Genomic DNA, 18,938 nt, shown 5'->3' on the forward strand with positions numbered 1-18,938 from the left:
GGCCACTTCAATGTTTTTTAAACTTATTTGAACTCCGAACTTCTTTTGTGTTTAGTATGCAGCATTCAAAGCGACGTCATCAATTTCCAACATGTTCTGACATCATTTGTTGTTTTTCGGTCATTTACCTAATTGTTTAGAGAGCTAAATGACCGTGAAATTGAAAATCACTACAAAATGAATCCTGAAAATGTTGAAACTTGGCATGGTATCATCATATCACCCGCATAGCATGCGCGAAAGAGTAGAGAGGGTCACGGCAAAAACTGGACGCACTTCCTGTACAAACTGGACAAACTCTTTCAGAGTATCAGGGTTTCGGACGAGAACTCATCTGTTACATGGCCACTTCAATGTTTTTTAAACTTATTTGAACTCCAGACTTCTTTTATGTTTAGTATGCAGCATTCAAAGCGACGTCATCAATTTCCAACATTTTCTGACATCATTTGTTGTTTTTCGATCATTTACCTAATTGTTTAGAGAGCTAAATGACCGTGAAATTGAAAATCACTACAAAATGAATCTTGAAAATGTTGAAACTTGGCATGCTATCATCATATCACCCGCATAGCATGCGCGAAAGAGTAAAGAGGGTCACGGCAAAAACTGGACGCACTTCGTGTACAAACTGGACATGCTCTTTCGGAGTATCAGGGTTTCGGACGAGAACTCATCTGTTACACGACCACTTTAATGTTTTTTAAACTTATTTGAACTCCGGACTTCTTTTGTGTTCAGTATGCAGCATTCAAAGCGACGTCATCAGTTTCCAACATGTTCTGACAACATTTTTTGTTTTTCGGTCATTTACCTAATTGTTCAGTATGCAGCATTCAATTTCTAGAAAAAAATAAATAATGCAGAAAATAAAAAAATTATACAAAAAAATTACTCAAAAATAAATAGAAGAAAATAAATAATGCAGAAAAGAAAAAACTATATAAAAAACTACTCAAAAATAAATAGAAGAAAATAAATAATGCAGAAAAGAAAAACTATATAAAAAAATTGTTGGCGCGCTGCCCAGTGGGCCTGCCAGACCTAGGGTGTGCAAATGCAGGCCAAGAAGGGCCAGCAGGCTCACAGGGCAGCGCGCCCTAATTAATTAGCCCGAGAAGCCTGCTATATAGAGGAGTTCGAAGAGGTAGCCACGGCTGGATTTATAAACCAGTGCGGCTGCCCTTCGCCCGGCGAGGTGGGACTAAACTTTGGGGTGGCAGCGCGAGGCCTTTAGTACCGGTTGGTGGCTCCAACCGGTACTAAAGACCACCCTTTAGTACCGGTTGGAACCACCAACCGGTACTAAAGGCCTGCTCTTCCCGCCTCTTGGCCTGGCCAAAGTTGGCCTTTAGTACCGGCTGGTGGCTCCAACCGGTACTAAAGGCCTCTCCTATATATACAACACTTATGAAAATTCAGTTAGATCTCCCACTTCTTTCATCTCCAACCTCTCGCGCGCCGCTCGAACCCGTCCTCGCCGCCCGTCGCCCGTCGTCCGTCGTCGTCGTCGTTGTCCCCACCGCCGCCCGTCATCGTCGCCGTCTCGCGCCGCCGTGCCGAACGCCGCGCGCCGCCGTCCGTCGTCGTCCCGCCGCGGTCCCGTACGTCTCTCGCTCTCGCGTATACCCGCCGCGCCGCCGTCCGTCGTCGTCGCACCCGGCCCATATGGCGGCGCCCCCGCCGGTACGTACGTCGCTGCCCCCGCCCCGTACGCCGGCGCCCCTGCTCGTACATACGGGGCCGCACACATACACACATACACACACATGCATATATACGTACACACTACACACACGCACACATACACACACACACATACACATACACACATTTTTTTACTTATTTTCTGTTTTTTAGAAAAAGTTAATTAGATGATCGAATGTTTGATTAATGTCGAATGTTAGATGAATTAGCTAGATAGAAAATTGTCGAACTAGAGATTTGAACTAGTTGAATAATTAATATAACTAGTTTATTTTTAGTAAGAAAATCATCGAACTACTTTATTTAGGTATATGAGATTTGAACTAGTTCAATAATTAATATAACTAGTTTATTTAGGTATATGAGATTTGAACTATAGTTCAATAATTAATATAACTAGTTTATTTTTAGTAAGAAATTAGGTATCTGAGATTTGATGATCTAATTAAAATATTATTTATTAATGAGTTTTTCTGTTTATTTAATTTTTTATATATTTTGAGTTTATATAAATGTTAGATTAATGTTGAATGTTAGATGAATTAGATAGAAAAGTTAAATATATATTAATGTCAATTGTTAGAGATGAATATAGTTAGATTTATTAATGTCAAATGTTAGATGAATATATATTTGGCTAGATATTAATTAATGTTAGATAGTAATAGGTGTTTAATGTTTCACCTATATGAACATAGGAAATGTCATCTGACGACGAAAAAGATTTCATTATGTGCGAACACTGTGAAGACCAGCGCGGCCTGTGCGACAGAAATTTCCTTGTTGATGGTAGGCGCTTCAGCATCAAGCTGGATAAGACATTCGAATTTGATACAGTAAGTCACTTTGTCAATTATTATTTGAATGCAAAACTTATGCTTCATTTGCTTCAACTTATAATTTTAAATTTTCACTATTCTACTAGCGCATCCTCTGCCATGCAAGAATTTTTGTCTTGAATAAAATAGGTTTTAGTGCTATAGATGATATGGAGGTAAAGAGAGTTTACTTGAAGATGGAGCATGGGTATACTTTCAACGTCAAATTATATAATGGAGACACATACACCCATTTTGAATGCAAAACTTGGCAAGGCTTATGCATTTGAGCATGGTATGGTTGTCACCTTTGATATTCGTCCGGAAGATGATATTGAAGGTAATATAGACATCTGGGTCGATGTGCAAACACATCTAGTTCTACCATTATGTGAGTTTTTCTCAACCATGCATGCATATGTTTATGTCTTTGATACAGTTTATTTAAAAATAGTTGACAACTAATTTGTATTGTCAGCTTATTTCGGTTCAAGCAAACATGTCCGACGCTTGGTAGACAGGACCTACTACTGCCCCGGGGCTCAACTAAACTGCGAGGAGATAAATCATTATGTTTCATGGCTTGAGGATCTTAATACTGTCAAGACAATTTGTTTTTCCTGAACTTAGAAATGTTAGTACTCAAAACGTGCGACCAATGGTGATCGTATTGAACTACGGTCACATCTATAATCGAAAGATGGTAAGATTTTAACTATTTGTCTTTAATTAGTGCATCTTTTGCATATATTATTTTTGAAGCTAAACTTTCATTGTTTAGTATATTAATTACTATACGATGTTCTTCAACAGGGACTTCCGATGACAGTTGTGCCTCAGTGGATCGAGACTAAAGGTGACATGTCAATGGTTAGCTTACGGCCAAGATATCCTACATTGCACATGAGTGCATTCAGGATTTCTGAAAGCAAAGAAAATAGTGAAAGATTGGAGCAAAATTGTTAACGACCGCAGAGAAGTACTAGGGGGCAGCAAGGAGAAGCGCAACTCAAGATTAGGAGACAGATTCATCTGCATGCTCCAGTATGATGAATCAGGAGAGCTATACATGTTCTATGCTATTCTACCTGAGAGGGAGCAGCACTAGTTCATGCTCTTAATTAGTGTCTCATGTCCGTGTCCTCAACTTCGATGTTGGTGATGATTATGTTGAACTCGATGATATCTTTGCTTCTGTTACAAAGTGAATGTTTCCTCTTTAAGCTAGCCAGTGTTGGTGATGATTAGATAGCTAGCGGTAATGACTATGATGATTAAATAGTGGTAATTAGACGACTACGATAATTTTTAGCTAGCTAGAGTTTATTTATTTATTAATATGCGATGATGATGATGATGATGACGACGACTACAACTCATTATAACGTAAAACAATCCTAAATTAAATTGATAACACAAATTCAATTGAAAAATACAAAATAAAACAAAAACCCACAAACATTTAGTACCGGTTGTGTTACCAACCGGTACTAAAGGGCTCCCGGCCCCCGGAGCTGGCTCGTGCCACGTGGTTTCCCTTTAGCACCGGTTCATGCTGAACCGGTACTAAGGGGGGGGGGGCTTTCGTGACCACACTTTATTGCCGGTTATGGAACCGGCACTAAAGGGCCTTACGAACCGGTGCTATTGCCCGGTTCTGCACTAGTGGGTGTATGAGACTCCCTCGTCCTAGTACTTTTACCATAGTCGTGTCCAGGAGTCACACTGTTTGGGCTTTCCATTTTGTAGCACGAGTTGGTAAAAAAATGTGATGGGATGTGATGGTCATGTGGTCTTACCTAGGAGTGGCCTAGTAAGTGGTTATCTCGCGGGATAGGCTTGCCGTGTCACACAATAGTTATCTCTGTTTTGGAGTTTCGGTCAGGTTTGGGTACAACTCAGGCGGTTGACTCTCCCAGGACTTCTCTGCAGCGTAGGGAAGTATCATGTCTCTCACCCTCTGCCATCATATCTCGTGAAGTGTGATAATTGTACAAACATTAAGAGGCTTTCACTCGTACTCCCTCCTTTCCGGTTTATAGGGCTCAATTCAAAAATTTCACCAACCAAGGTAGATGGTGAGTGGTGGAATCGTTTTTGTAATTTGCAAAAGCACCTAATTAATGCTCTTATTTTCTTCAAAAATGTATGTTTACCAATGTATTAATTGTAATGCATGCATGCATAAAGTACATGCATTGGTCAATTTTCTCTTAATACCTGCATGCAATTATTTAATGCACCTTGGAATCTGAACTTGTGATGGGGAACAACCAAATTGAGCCTTATAAAATGAAAAAACTAAGATTTTGAGATAAGCCCTATAAATCGGAAAGGAGGGAGTATGTGGGTAACTTGGTACATCCCTGTAGGGTTAAATCTATTTGAATAGACGTGTCCGCGGTTATGGATGACTCGGAGATTGTTGGTTGATCGTAGAAAAACTTAAATAGTAACTTAATAAAAGTTGCCGAGTTAAGCGTGAGTGCCATGGATTACTTCCTCGCAGGTAAGTCGAGGGACGATTCAGGATGGTGTATTGTTGTGGTGTTTAGCTAGATGGACTCTGTGTGCTCTCTTACCCCATGTCACAAACTCTGGTAGACGTAGCTTAATATGGTAGTCGTCTCTATAGTATGCTAGCTTTTGTTGCAATCAAACCCACATATCCTTTTCTTTGATACCGATGCAATGATACATACATGTAGTTAGTTCTGATGTAAGCCTTGTGAATACAGTTGGGTACTAACTTTGCTTTATTTATTTTTGATCAGGATGCTGCAAATCAGATTGTGGCATTTGGAATAGGTGATCTCTAGTGGTGAAGGACGACATTAAGGTAGTGGTCTAAGAAGGGTTATGGACGCCATATGCTTTTCCTAAGCCATCTTCAGGCATTTGGTATGTTTACATGTCTAAGGTATATTTTCGTTTTCATTGTATGAGCTGCAACATGGTCATGAGACCCTTGTTTGTATTGTTAAATTTTCTCATTTTCAGAGTGGTTGTACATATGTTAGCAGTTCTATTGTATAGTTGTTTTGTCATCACCTTCTATGGAGGGGCTTGTAATCATTGATAAGCACTTGCTATTTAAATGACTAGATTTGAATATCTCCGACGTCGGTCCTAACATTCATTCATGATACCTAATTACAATGATCGACTATCGGATATAACACCTTGATAAGCCTCCAACCCACTTAGGCACTCTATGGCCCACGAAGTCTCAACCCAAAATGTAATACATCCATGGCCCACTCTTCTCGCCCCTTACTTGTCTTGGGCCTACTCAAGTTTTGGTGCTGCTAAATAAGGGTCAAAATTCATGACTGGTGAAGAGGAGGCTGAGTTTCTTTGATCTTGAAGAGTCGGGCCTCCAACTGCTTGTTCCTGCCCAACAGAGTCTTACTCACACCATAACACGTCTAGAGTCAACACTTTTCTTGCTCATAGAGACCACCCTCTACTTCTCCTTAACCTTCCTCTTCCCTAACGATGCACTTGATAGTAACAAAGTACTGCTACTGACATAGATCATCATCCATGATCGACCAAAAGCGCTTAAAACATAGCGTGCAACTCATCAGGGCCCTAGCCTTCAAAACTCCTATGTTGAAAAAGAGCCTCGCATGCCTTCTCCGGGATAAGTGAGCCACTAAGTTTGTTTTCACGACACGGGTAACCATAGACTTCACCTAGTCAGATGCTCTAGGATTCGGTTCCAGTACCTTAGACTGAACAATGCGAGAAATAATTCATCACCAAATTATTTAAATCATATGTTTCTATCAAACTCCTGTGCCATCAAGTAGCTTCTGGGTATCACCACATATCGTGCGGATCGTCGTGGAATGGTGGAAACAAGACGTGTTACCCGTGCCACAGTCAATTGGCATGTCTGTGTTGAAGCCAAAAAAAATCTTCACTTGCTCCACAATATTTTCTATGGTGAGTTACAAAGTTAGTATTGAGTATTTTCCACGGGAAACAAAAAAAAGTTAGTATTGAGTATTTGATTTTTTTTTCTCTCTAGAAGATTGAAACTCTTTGTTGAGTCGAAGCTGTATAATGGGCCCAGGGATACCTGATCCTAACTTTTGGCCCAACATCTCTGCCCACCACCACTCAGTCACACCGCCACCATTCTGCTCCTCCCCCAAACCAAAACCCTCGCCGTCGCCCTTTTCCCCCTCCTCCGGCGGCCATGGACGACCAGCAGGTGCTCCTTGGCATCTCCAGGAGCGATATGCTCGCCAGAATAGAGCGTTGCGGCCGGGATCCTGCGATGCTGGACCTCGGCTCAAACATGCTGCTCCACTTCGCGTACGAGTACCTCCCGGACCCGCCCGTCTCCCCCACCGCGCCCCTCTCGCTCGCCGGCGCGTCGTGGGTCCCCGACGGCGTCGACCGCATCAGCCGCCTCCCCGACGAGCTCCTCCGCGACATCATATCCCGCCTCCCCGCCAAGGACGCCGCGCGCACCGCCGCTCTCGCCTCGCGCTGGCGCCCACTCTGGCGCTCGGCGCCCCTTACTCTTGTCGACAGCCATCTGCTCCCGGACGGCGGCGCCTCTGGCCCGTTGATCATCGGCGCTCCCTCTCCCCGCGCCGTCACCGGCGCAGTGTCCAGCGCCCTCGCGGCGCACCCGGGGCCTTTCAGCTGCGTCCACCTCACCTGCAGCACCATGGACGAGCACCGAGGCGAGATGGCGCACTGGGTCGACACCCTCGTCGCCAAGGGGGTCCAAGATCTCGTCTTTGTCAACCGCCCTTGGCCGATTGACCTGCGCCTCCCCGCCACGCTCTTCAGCTGCGCCTCCCTCACCCGCCTCTATCTCGGCGTCTGGACACTTCCAGGCACCACCGCCGTGCCGCGCGGCGCCAGCTTCCCAAATCTCCGGGAGCTCGGCCTCTGCATGACTGTCATGGAGGACCGTGCTCTGGCCTTCTTGCTCGAAAGAAGCCCCGTCCTGGAGTTCCTCCTCATCATGTGGAGCCAGACCGGAGCGCGCCTCCGACTCGTCAGCCACAGCCTGCGGTGTCTTCAGCTGGGCTATACCCACTTGAAGGACATCGAAGTGGTGGATGCCCCTCGCCTGGAGAGGCTCTTCCTGAGAAATGTATCCTTGCCTGGAACCGGCAAGTTCACCATAAACAGCCCTTCCAGGATCAAGATTGGCGGTGCACCCAACCTGCGTGTGCTGGGGTACATTCAGCCAGGACAGACAGAGCTGGGGATTAGCAACACCGTCATCGTGGTCGTTTATCCTACTAATTTAATTTGCATATGTAACTGACTAACTGTGCTGTGTTAATTAATATTGCCAATGTATGATCTGACTTAGTTTCTCTGTTCTTGGTGCTGGGATGCATTGCAGGCTGGGAGCAAGGAGAACATTGTCCCTAGTGTCCAGATTTTGGCCATAGACGTGTAGTTCGGTATCCGCAATGCTGTGAAGAAAGTGCCCGGCTTTCTCCGCTGTTTCCCCAAGCTGGAGACGCTCCATGTCTATGTATAATTGGTTAACTTAACTAGATACAGTTGTTGCATTGGCAATTTTAGAATACTAGCCCCGAAATAAGCGTCTTTGATTTAGTACTCCCTCCGTTTTTATTTACTCTGCATATTAGAGTTGACTGAAGTCAAACTTTGTAAAGTTTGACCAAGTTTATAGAAAACAATATAGACATTTATCATAATAAATCTATACGATGTGAAAGTACATTTAATAATAAATCTAATGTTGTTGATTTGTTATTATATATCTTAATATTTTTGTATATAAATTTGGTCAAAGTTTGTAAAGCTTGACTTTGACCAAAGCTAATATGCGAACTAAATAAAACGGAGCGAGTACAACTTTGCACTGTCAGAACTGTGAAATTAATCATATAACTGTTGGCATGCTCATAGATAAGATATCTGAACTATGTATGCTACCATTTTCATGTGCAGTCCCCTCCCATACCTGAAAAGTCCACCGGCAAGGTCAATCTGAAGTTCTGGGAGGAGGGCGGTCCCATGAAATGCATGGTGCAGAGCATGAAGAAGGTGTTCTTCTACGAGTTCCAAGGGTCGAGAAGCGAGGTTGCTTTCCTCAAGTTCATTGCGGAGAGAGGTCGGGTGCTGGAGCTGATGGTGGTCGTGGTGGCCAAGGCATGTTTCTCCTCGGTGGATGATGATGTGAATGTGAAGCTGAAGCCTCTGACGGGTGCGAAATGGAGCAGCAAAGCTTGCAAACTACAGATCATCGAGAGCCCACGCACTGATGTCGCAGGTCCACTCTGCAGGCACAATATAGTTTCTGATTTTGGGTGGGCTGACCCTTTCGACCTCAGGTACTACTACAAAGCAGAAAGGATCTCTGTAAGTTACAGTTAATAGCACCACGCCGTGCCTCTTGTGCTGCAAGACTGCTGGTTCTTCAGCTAAAAAACCTGCATTTCTCTTGGCATTCTTTCTGGATGTGGTGTTACATGATGAGGTTGTTTGTGCCAAGAAGTCTTGCGTGGCTGGATTGCTGGTGGGAGTAACGGATTGAATCGGATAAATTGTTTTTACCTATAATTTCTTCATCTTGTTTTTCGTTTTACCTTGCAGTCATTTGTGTGCAGGCTATCTAGTACTCGTACTCTAGTAGTCTAATGTGGTCTTTCTGGTTTGTCCAAGTACAATTTTCATTTGTGCTGTGAAGTTGTTCTTGTTAGCATGAATCGACTTGGTATGCATTAAGCTGTCGGCGGCGTGCATGGTTGCACAGGCGGTGAGTTAAGAGTGCCCTTGAGGGCGGGCGTCATTGCGCACCGTTTGTTTGTTAGACCGTCAGCTAAGTGCGCATGCTGATAGATGAGTTCAGCTGTGCTGCCAGAGAGGAGGCAAGAAGGTGTTGCTTACAAATGTATATTTTCTTTTTCGGGTTAAACACTTATTGCAAATGGATTGCTGATGCCGGAGAGCATGCAAGTTGCTCACAGTGAACACCAGGGATCTGGACACTGTTCAAGTTGTAACAAGCAACAAGCAGGACATCTTTACATTGTTCAGTTGGCAGTTGGAAATGTATCTCCAGTAAATTGAAATCAGAGTTTTTGGCATCCTTTACCCATCTACCCATCTACAGAGTTAACGTAATTCTACAGACCAGCATGGACTCTGGAATTTACATCCATGTCGAGGTCTGAATACAAGTACAGTTTTTGCTTAGTTTGAATAGTACATGACCCCTGGTTTTTCTGACCTTATTTAGGTTCCCACTCAGCTGCTGGCTCAGCAAAGTGATAAAACATGACCTCCGTGCGTGGCAGAATATATATTAATGTTCCTAACTGGACTCAAAATCACCCATTGCGAGAAACATCCGCAAGTTTCTGTGGCGGGCTGACCTTGCGGACTCAGGCCAGGTTCAGGTTTAGTGCCTAAAGTGGCGGACGGCGGTGAACAGGAAGGAGACACCGTACTCGTTGCAGCAGTCGACGGCGTCCTTGTCCCTCATACTGCGCCGGGCTGAGCGGCGCGGTCATGTCGTGCCGATGCCATTCTCGCACGGCGCCTCCACAGCGTACGTCCTTCCAAGCGTCATCGGAAGTGCTAGATTCCTGCACATTTTTTGGTGCGGAGTTTAGGCCAACTCCAACGTGCTGACTCTGCGCCCTTTTTTTGTTCCGTTTAGGCCGGCTGTAAACATTGCCGTGCGCCCAACCATTGAAAGAGAAGGAGCTGATACGTTTATTGGTTTCTCATATGGGTCCACATATGCATAATCAAATCATTTTAAAGCTGAATGCGAGTTGTTCAGTCATGCATTTCTTGATGAAATTGGATAAACTATGCAAACATTTGTCGCTCCATTCTCAGGCTCAATATTTTCGCCCTGAAAATCACACTTTTGGTCGTAACGGCTGCCACCATGTGATACGTCTCTGACGTATTTATAACTTTTGATTGTTTTATGCCATTATCTTACTACTTCGACATACTTTTGATAACAATTTGTATGATTTTCTTGGACTAACATATTAATCTAGTGTCTAGTGTCAATTCCTGTTTTTGCATTTTTTTTATTTTGCAAAAAATCCATATCAAACTAAGTCCAAATGCGATAAAAATTTACGGAGAATTTTTATTAAATATATGCAAATTTTTGGTGGAAGAATCAACGCCAAGGGGCCCATAGGCTTCACAAGTCAAGCCCCCTCCCCCCTGTTGGGGAGCACAGTATTTCAAAAAAAATTCTATGATCACGCAAGATCTATCTAGGAGATGCATAGCAACGAGAGGGAAGAGTGTGTCTACGTACCCTTGTAGACCGAAAGCGGAAGCGTTTAGTAACGCGGTTGATGTAGTCGAACGTTTTCGCGATCCAACCGATCCAAGCACCGAACGTATGGCACCTTCGCGTTCAGCACACGTTCAGCTCGATGACGTCCCTTGTTCTCTTGATCCAGTTGAGGCCGAGGGAGAGTTCCGTCAGCACGACGGCATGGCGACGGTGATGATGAAGTTTACCGCCACTGGGCTTCGTCTAAGCACTACGGCGATATGACCGAGGTGTGTAACTGTGGAGGGGGGCACTGCACACGGCTAAGAGAAACTTTGGTGTGCCTTTGGGGTGCCCCCCTCCCACGTATATAAAGGAGAGGGAGGAGGAGGCTGGCCAAGGTGTGGCGCGTCAAGGTGGGGAGTCCTACTTGGACTCCCGGTCCAAGTAGGATTCGCTCCCCTCTTTCCTATTCCAAAAAGGAGAAGGGGGAAAGAGAGGGAGGCGAAGAAGGAAAGGCCCCCCAACCCTACACTACTAGGGAAAACCCTAGTAGTAGCGCGGGTTTAATGCCCACTAGTAGCGCGGACAGCCGCGCTACCAATAAGGCGCTACAACTATTACTTAGCAGTAGCACGTGCGACAAGCGATACTGCTAAGACACATAGCGGCAACGCTTGTTCTATCCCGTGCTGCTGCTAATCTACTTAGTTTTAGCGTATTTACTACCCATCGCTACTAGTACTTTTTTCATTTTTAGTGTATTTATACGCCGTTATATAAATTTTGGTACAATACCAATTATGAGGTTTATATCATATTATCCATAACAGTGTGTCAAATAAATGTGGATTAGGTTCAAGTGGAGGCAATATGTGATACATGTCAAAAGTATACTACTAATCCAAACTTGATCTAGTTTGGACTAGTAGTACTTTCGATATGCACCACATGTTGCCTCCACTTGAATCTAATCCGCCAGCACAAGCTATTTAATCATCATCATAGTCATTACCACCAACAGTATTTATTTAATCACCATAGTCATAATATAGCACATCATCATCTTCAAACTCATTCTAGCTAGCTAATCACCACCAACACTAGATGCGGTAGCTATCTAATCACCACCAACACTAGCTAATAATAATCATCATAGTCATTACCACTAACACTAGCTATTTAATCATCATATATAGTCATAGTGTAGCACATCATCATCTTCAAACTCATTTCTAGCTAGCTAATCACTCCTATTGCTCTCTCTCAGGTAATAATATAAAACATGTGTAGCTCTCCTCCTTTATCAAGTTGGAGCATGCAGATGAACCTGTCTCCTAATTGTGGGATGCGCTTCTGATTGCTGCCCCCTAGTACTTCTCTGCGCTCCTCCCTCACAAATTTGGTCCAGCCTTTCACTATTAAGACTTCCTCGCTCTTAGAAATCCTGAATGCACTAAAGTGCATTGTAGGATATCTTGGCCGTAAGCTAACAATACTCATGGTACCATTAGTCTCGATCCCATGAGGCACAACATTCATTGGGAGTCCCTCTTGAAGAACATCATATAGTAACATACTTAGCAATGAAGTTTAGTTTAAAAAATAATGTATGCAAAAGATGCACTGAGGACAAATAGTAAAAATCTTACCATCTTTCCTAAATAGATGTGACCGTAGTTCATTACAAACACTATTGGTCACACGTTTTCAGTACTAACATTTCTAAGTGCAAGAAGAAAATTTGTCTTGACAGTATCAAGATCCTCAAGCCATGAAACATAATGACTTAGCTCCTCGCAGTTTAGTTCAGCCCCGTGACAGTAGTAGGTCCTGTGTACCAAGCACTGGACATGTTTGCTTCAACCGAAATAAGCTGACAATAGAAATTAGTTGTAAACTATTTTTGAATAAACAATATCAAAGACATAAATATGGTTGAGAAACTCACATAATGGTATAACTGTAGGCGTTTGCACATCGACCCAGATGTCGGTATTACCTTCAATATCATCTTCCAGACGAATATCAAAGGTGATAACCATATCAAGCTCAAATGCATAAGTCTTGCATAGTGCTCGCCAAGTTTTGCATCCAAAATAGGTGTAGTCGTCTGTGTTGTATAGTTTTGCGTGGAAAATATAACCATGCTCGGTCTTCAAGTAAACTTTCTTTACCTTCATAGTACGACTGAAACCTATCTTATCCAAGACAAAAACTCTTGCATGGCAGGGGATACGCTAGTAGAATAGTAAAAATAAATAAATTATAAGTTAAAGCAAATGAAGCAGATGTCATGCTTAATTACGAAAAAAGACTTGTCGTTGTGACTTACTGTATCCACTTCGAAGTTCACGTCCAGCTTGATGCTGAAGCGCCTATCATCATCTAGGAAGATTCCGTCGCACAAGCCGCGCTCGTCTTTGCAGTATTTGCAAATACCGAAATCCTTTTCGTTGTCAGACATTTCCTATATTCATAGTTGAAACATTAATTGAAAATCGATCGAAGACAACACCAGGATACTCAAAATATCTTATAGGACTTATATTGACATGAGCATTCAATAAGCAAAACCAAATCGTAAAATAAATAAGTATTCAAATTAGCATGCATTCAATAAGCAAAAGTAAATCATCTCATGCGTCCATACATTGTCGAATATTATCACTAATACATCCCGAATAGTATCATACATATAACATCACTAATACAACTAAAACCCTAGCGCACGACGGGTATCGGCACGGGCGGTGGACACCCAAAGAGAAGGAACCATCACAGGATCATAGCTCCACTGAGATCCCTGGAGAACCTGCCAGGTATTGGAGAACCTGTGCTCCAACGCAAACAAGTAGCGACGAACGTGCGCATCCTCCTCACTGACACGGTGACGCACCACCTCCGCGGGGTCCACGAGCTTCTGGACCGTCACTGGCCCACGCGGCCGCCACCAAAAAAGGTTCGGGTCAATGACAGGCTAGCTCCTCACCAACCTGCACCCCCGATAGGTAGCGCCTCCCAGTACTACCCCGGTGGAGCCCAGTCCCAGACATGGCCCATATGGTGACGCAGGTGTTCTCCGCCGACTCGACGATGAGGATGCGGGATAGTCATCGTCGACATCGATGCGCGAAAAATTGCTTTAACTAAAAAAATAACAACAAATGTGACATGTTCAACTAGTTCTATTAAATCAACTAGTTCTTACGACTAAATCTAGTCAATTAATTCTATACCTAATAAAATGAATAATGACATAAAAAAGGCCTATGCTTTGCAGGAACGTTGACTCCTTTCCGGTGCGGCAAATCCCGGGCACTCGATATGTCCTAGTTTGTAGCACAAGTCATGCCGAAATTCACGAAAAATTTCGGCATGACTTTTGCTAAAAAGTGGACAAATCGAGAACCTGAAATTTGCCGGAACCGAAATGAATCAAGATTCCGGCAAAACAGAGGCCACTCGGCTTCATTTCCTGGAAACAACAAAGCCACGTGGGCATAATCGAACCACTTCAATAATGGAATATGCAAATGATCATCAATGACATATATCATATAACAACAATATGCAAATGAAATTACTGTTTAGGCATTTTCATAAAAAAAATTCCCTAGCTAATTTCCTAAAAAAATTGCTAATCATTTTTCCTAAATGCTAAAAAATGCCTACTGCCCTAAACAAATCTAGGGTTCATATGAACACCTAGGTTTCATATGAACAACTACGGTTCATATGAACATCAACACAACATCAACACATATATAATTTACCTAGCAGAGAGAGAGAGGAGGGTAGGGGAGAGGAGAGGCAGAGCCTTATGGTGACTGCGGCAAGGGAGGGGCAGGCGGCGTCGAGGTCGGGGTCGGGGGCGGCGTCGAATCCGGGGTCGGGGGCGGCGTCGAATCCGGGGTCGGGGGCGGCGTTGAGGCGGGAGAGTGACGAGAGAGCGCGCGGCGGCCGATGGGCGACGGCGGCGGCGACAGCGAAGGAGTTGCGATTTGGGGGAAGTGGCCGTTGGGAAGAACAAATCGAGCGGTTTAGTCAAAAGTAGCAGCAGCGCGTTCCGGGAAGTGCGCTACTGCTAACATGGCTCCAACGCATTCCTGGATACGCGCTACTGCTATACCATTCTCTTTTCCATTTTTTCATTTATTTTTCTTTACATTTTATTTTTTTCCTTTCACCTTTTTGTATTTCTTGCATTTTCATTTACTTTTCTATTTTCTTTCCATTTAATTTTATTTACTTTACTAGTAGCGCCTCTCAGCGTAAACGCGCTGCTACAAAGCAAATAGCGGTAGCGCGGTTCGGCGAAGATCTCTACTACTATGTGCAGCCTATCGGCTAAGCCATGGGAATTTTAGTAGTAGCGCTTTTGTACTCGGGCGCGCTACTGCTATAACTGTATCTGTAGCGCGGTTTAAAACACCGCGCTGCTGCTAATTAGCACCAGCGTGCATTTTTAGCCCGCGCTACTGCCAATGTTCTGTGTATAAGGTTTTCCCTAGTAGTGCTAGTCCAATTTGGATTGGGCTGGGGGGCGGGGGCGCACGCCTCCATCTGGCCGCCGCCTCCTCTCTTCACTAGGGCCCATGAAGGCCCATTAACCCCCCGAGGGGTTCCGGTAACCCCTCCTCGGTACTTCGGAAAATGTCCGAACCTATCTGAAACCATTCCGGTGTCCAAACATAACCTTCCAATATATCAATCTTTATGTCTCGACCATTTCGAGACTCCTCGTCGTGTCTGTGATCTCATCCGGGACTCCCAACAAACTTCGGTACATCAAATCACATAGCTGATAATACAAATCGTCATTGAACGTTAATCGTGTGGACCCTACGGGTTCGAGAACTATGTAGACATGACCGAGACACATCTCCAGTCAATAACCAATAGCAGAACTTGGATGCTCATATTGGTTCCCACCTATTCTACGAAGATCTTTATCGGTCAAACCGCATAATGACATACGTTGTTCCCTTTGTCATCGGTATATTACTTGCCCGAGATTCGATCGTCGGTATCATCATACCTAGTTTAATCTCGTCACCGGCAAGTCTCTTTACTCGTTCTGTAATGCGTCATCCCATGACTAACTCATTAGTCACATTGCTTGCAAGGCTCATAGTGATGTGCATTACCGAGAGTGCCCAGAGTGAAGGAAATATGCCCTAGAGGCAATAATAAAGTTATTATTTATTTCCTTATATCATGATAAATGTTTATTATTCATGCTAGAATTGTATTAACCGGAAACATAATACAAGTGTGAATACATAGACAAACAGAGTGTCACTAGTATGCCTCTACTTGACTAGCTCGTTGATCAAAGATGGTTAAGTTTCCTAGCCATTGACATGGGTTGTCATTTGATTAACGGGATCACATCATTAGGAGAATGATGTGATTGACATGACCCATTCCGTTAGCTTAGCACCCGATCATTTAGTATGTTGCTATTGCTTTCTTCATGACTTATACATGTTCCTATGACTATGAGATTATGCAACTCCCGTTTGCCGGAGGAACACTTTGTGTGCTACCAAACGTCACAACGTAACTGGGTGATTATAAAGGAGCTCTACAGGTGTCTCCAAAGGTACATGTTGGGTTGGCGTATTTCGAGATTAGGATTTGTCACTCCGATTGTCGGAGAGGTATCTCTGGGCCCTCTCGGTAATGCACATCACTTAAGCCTTGCAAGCATTGCAGCTAATGAGTTAGTTGCGAGATGATGTATTACGGAACGAGTAAAGAGACTTGCCGGTAACGAGATTGAACTAGGTATTGGATACCGATGATCGAATCTCGGGCAAGTAACATACCGATGACAAAGGGAACAACGTATGTTGTTATGCGGTCTGACCGATAAAGATCTTCGTAGAATATGTAGGAGCCAATATGAGCATCCAGGTTCCGCTATTGGTTATTGACCGGAGACGTGTCTCGGTCATGTCTACATTGTTCTCGAACCCGTAGGGTCCGCACGCTTAAGGTTTCGATGACAGTTATATTATGAGTTTATGAGTTTTGATGTACCGAAGGAGTTTGGAGTCCCGGATGAGATCGGGGACATGACGAGGAGTCTCGGAATGGTTGAGACGTAAAAATCGATATATTGGACGACTATATTCGGACATCGGAAAGGTTCCGAGTGATTCGAGTATTTTTCGGAGTACCGGAGAGTTACGGGAATTCGCCGGGAGAAGTATTGGGCCTTATTGGGCCATACGGGAAAGAGAGAGGGGCTGCCTAGGGCAGGCCGCGCGCCCTCCCAAGGCCTAGTCCGAATTGGACTAGGGGGAGGGGCTGCGCCCCTTCCTTGTTTCCTACTCCTACTACATGGAAGGACTCCTAGTTGGACTAGGAAAGGGGGAATCCAACTCCCGGTGGGAGTAGGACTCCCCTAGGGCGCGCCATAGAGAGGGCCGGCCCTCCCCTCCTCCACTCCTTTATATACGGGGGCAGGGGGCACCCCATAGACACACAAGTTGATCCACGTGATCATATTCTTAGCCGTGTGTGGCGCCCCCTTCCACCATAGTCCTCGATAATATTGTAGCGGTGCTTAGGCGAAGCCCTGCGTCAGTAGTGCATCAAGATCGTCACCACGCCGTCGTGCTGAGGAACTCTTCCCCGACATTTTGCTGGATCGGTGTCCGAGGATCGTCATCGAGCTGAACGTGTGCTAGAATTCGGAGGTGCCGTAGTTTCGGTGCTTGATCGGTCGGGCCGTGGAGACGTACGACTACATCAACCAATCGCTTCCGTTGTCGATCTACAAGGGTACGTAGATCACACTCTCCCCTCTCATTGCTATGCATCACCATGATCTTGCGTGTGCGTTTTTTTGAAATTACTACGTTCCCCAACAGTGGCATCCGAGCCTAGGTTTTATGTGTTGATGTTATATGCACGAGTAGAACACAAGTGAGTTGTGGGCGATATAAGTCATACTGCTTACCAGCATGTCATACTTTGGTTCGGCGGTACTGTTGGACGAAGCGGCCCGGACCGACATTACGCGTACGCTTACGTGAGACCGGTACTCCCGACGTGCTTTGCACATAGGTGGTTTGCGGGTGACAGTTTCTCCAACTTTAGTTGAACCGAGTGTGGCTACGCCCGGTCCTTGCGAAGGTTAAAACAACACCAACTTGACAAACTATAGTTGTGGTTTTGATGCGTAGGTAAGATTGGTTCTTGCTTAAGCCCGTAGCAGCCACGTAAAACTTGCAACAACAAAGTAGAGGACGTCTAACTTGTTTTTGCAGGGCATGTTGTGATGTGATATGGTCAAGACATGATGCTAAATTTTATTGTATGAGATGATCATGTTTTGTAACCGAGTTATCGGCAACTGGTAGGAGCCATATGGTTGTCGCTTTATTGCATGCAATGCAATCACGCTGTAATGCTTTACTTTATCACTAAGCGGTAGCGATAGTCGTGGAAGCATAAGATTGGCGAGACGACAACGATGCTACGATGGAGATCAAGGTGTCGCGCCGGTGACGATGGTGATCATGACGGTGCTTCGGAGATGGAGATCACAGGCACAAGATGATGATGGCCATATCATATCACTTATATTGATTGCATGTGATGTTTATCTTTTATGCATCTTATCTTGCTTTGATTGACGGTAGCATTATAAGATGATCTCTCACTAAATTATCAAGAAGTGTTCTCCCTGAGTATGCACCGTTGCGAAAGTCCTTCGTGCTGAGACACCACGTGATGATCGGGTGTGATAGGCTCTACGTTCAAATACAACAGGTGCAAAACAGTTGCACACGCGGAATACTCAGGTTATACTTGACGAGCCAAGCATATGCAGATATGGCCTCGGAACACGGAGACCGAACGGTCGAGCGTGAATCATATAGTAGATATGATCAACATAGTGATGTTCACCAATGAAACTACTCCATCTCACGTGATGATCGGACATGGTTTAGTTGATTTGGATCATGTGATCACTTAGAGGATTAGAGGGATGTCTATCTAAGTGGGAGTTCTTAAGTAATATGATTAAATTTAACTTAAATTTATCATGAACTTAGTCCTGGTAGTATTTTGCAAATTATGTTGTAGATCAATAGCTCGTGTTGTTGCTTCCCTGTGTTTATTTTGATATGTTC

At 44.2% G+C, this 18,938-nt stretch overlaps 1 protein-coding gene across 1 annotated transcript; it reads left to right on the top strand.

Annotated features, from left to right (window-relative positions):
• Positions 1 to 7,227: 7,227 nt before the first annotated feature.
• Positions 7,228 to 8,970, top strand: LOC119272375 (putative F-box/FBD/LRR-repeat protein At1g78840). Its single transcript, XM_037553880.1, has 3 exons — positions 7,228 to 7,785; positions 7,906 to 8,040; positions 8,484 to 8,970. Exons 1-2 carry the CDS (start codon positions 7,234 to 7,236, stop codon positions 7,960 to 7,962), a joined length of 609 nt encoding a protein of 202 aa, XP_037409777.1. The 5' UTR covers positions 7,228 to 7,233; the 3' UTR covers positions 7,963 to 8,040; positions 8,484 to 8,970.
• The last annotated feature ends 9,968 nt before the right edge of the window (positions 8,971 to 18,938 follow it).

The sequence above is a fragment of the Triticum dicoccoides genome, chromosome 3A, assembly GCF_002162155.2.
Source record: "Triticum dicoccoides isolate Atlit2015 ecotype Zavitan chromosome 3A, WEW_v2.0, whole genome shotgun sequence".
Classification (NCBI taxonomy): Eukaryota; Viridiplantae; Streptophyta; class Magnoliopsida; order Poales; family Poaceae; genus Triticum; species Triticum dicoccoides.

Coding starts and splice junctions, on each gene's coding strand:
- LOC119272375 (XM_037553880.1), top strand. CDS start 7,234: ATGGCGCACTGGGTCGACACCCTCGTCGCCAAGGGGGTCCAAGATCTC. Junction 7,786..7,905: donor TTAGCAACACCGTCATCGTG/GTCGTTTATCCT, acceptor GATGCATTGCAG/GCTGGGAGCAAGGAGAACAT.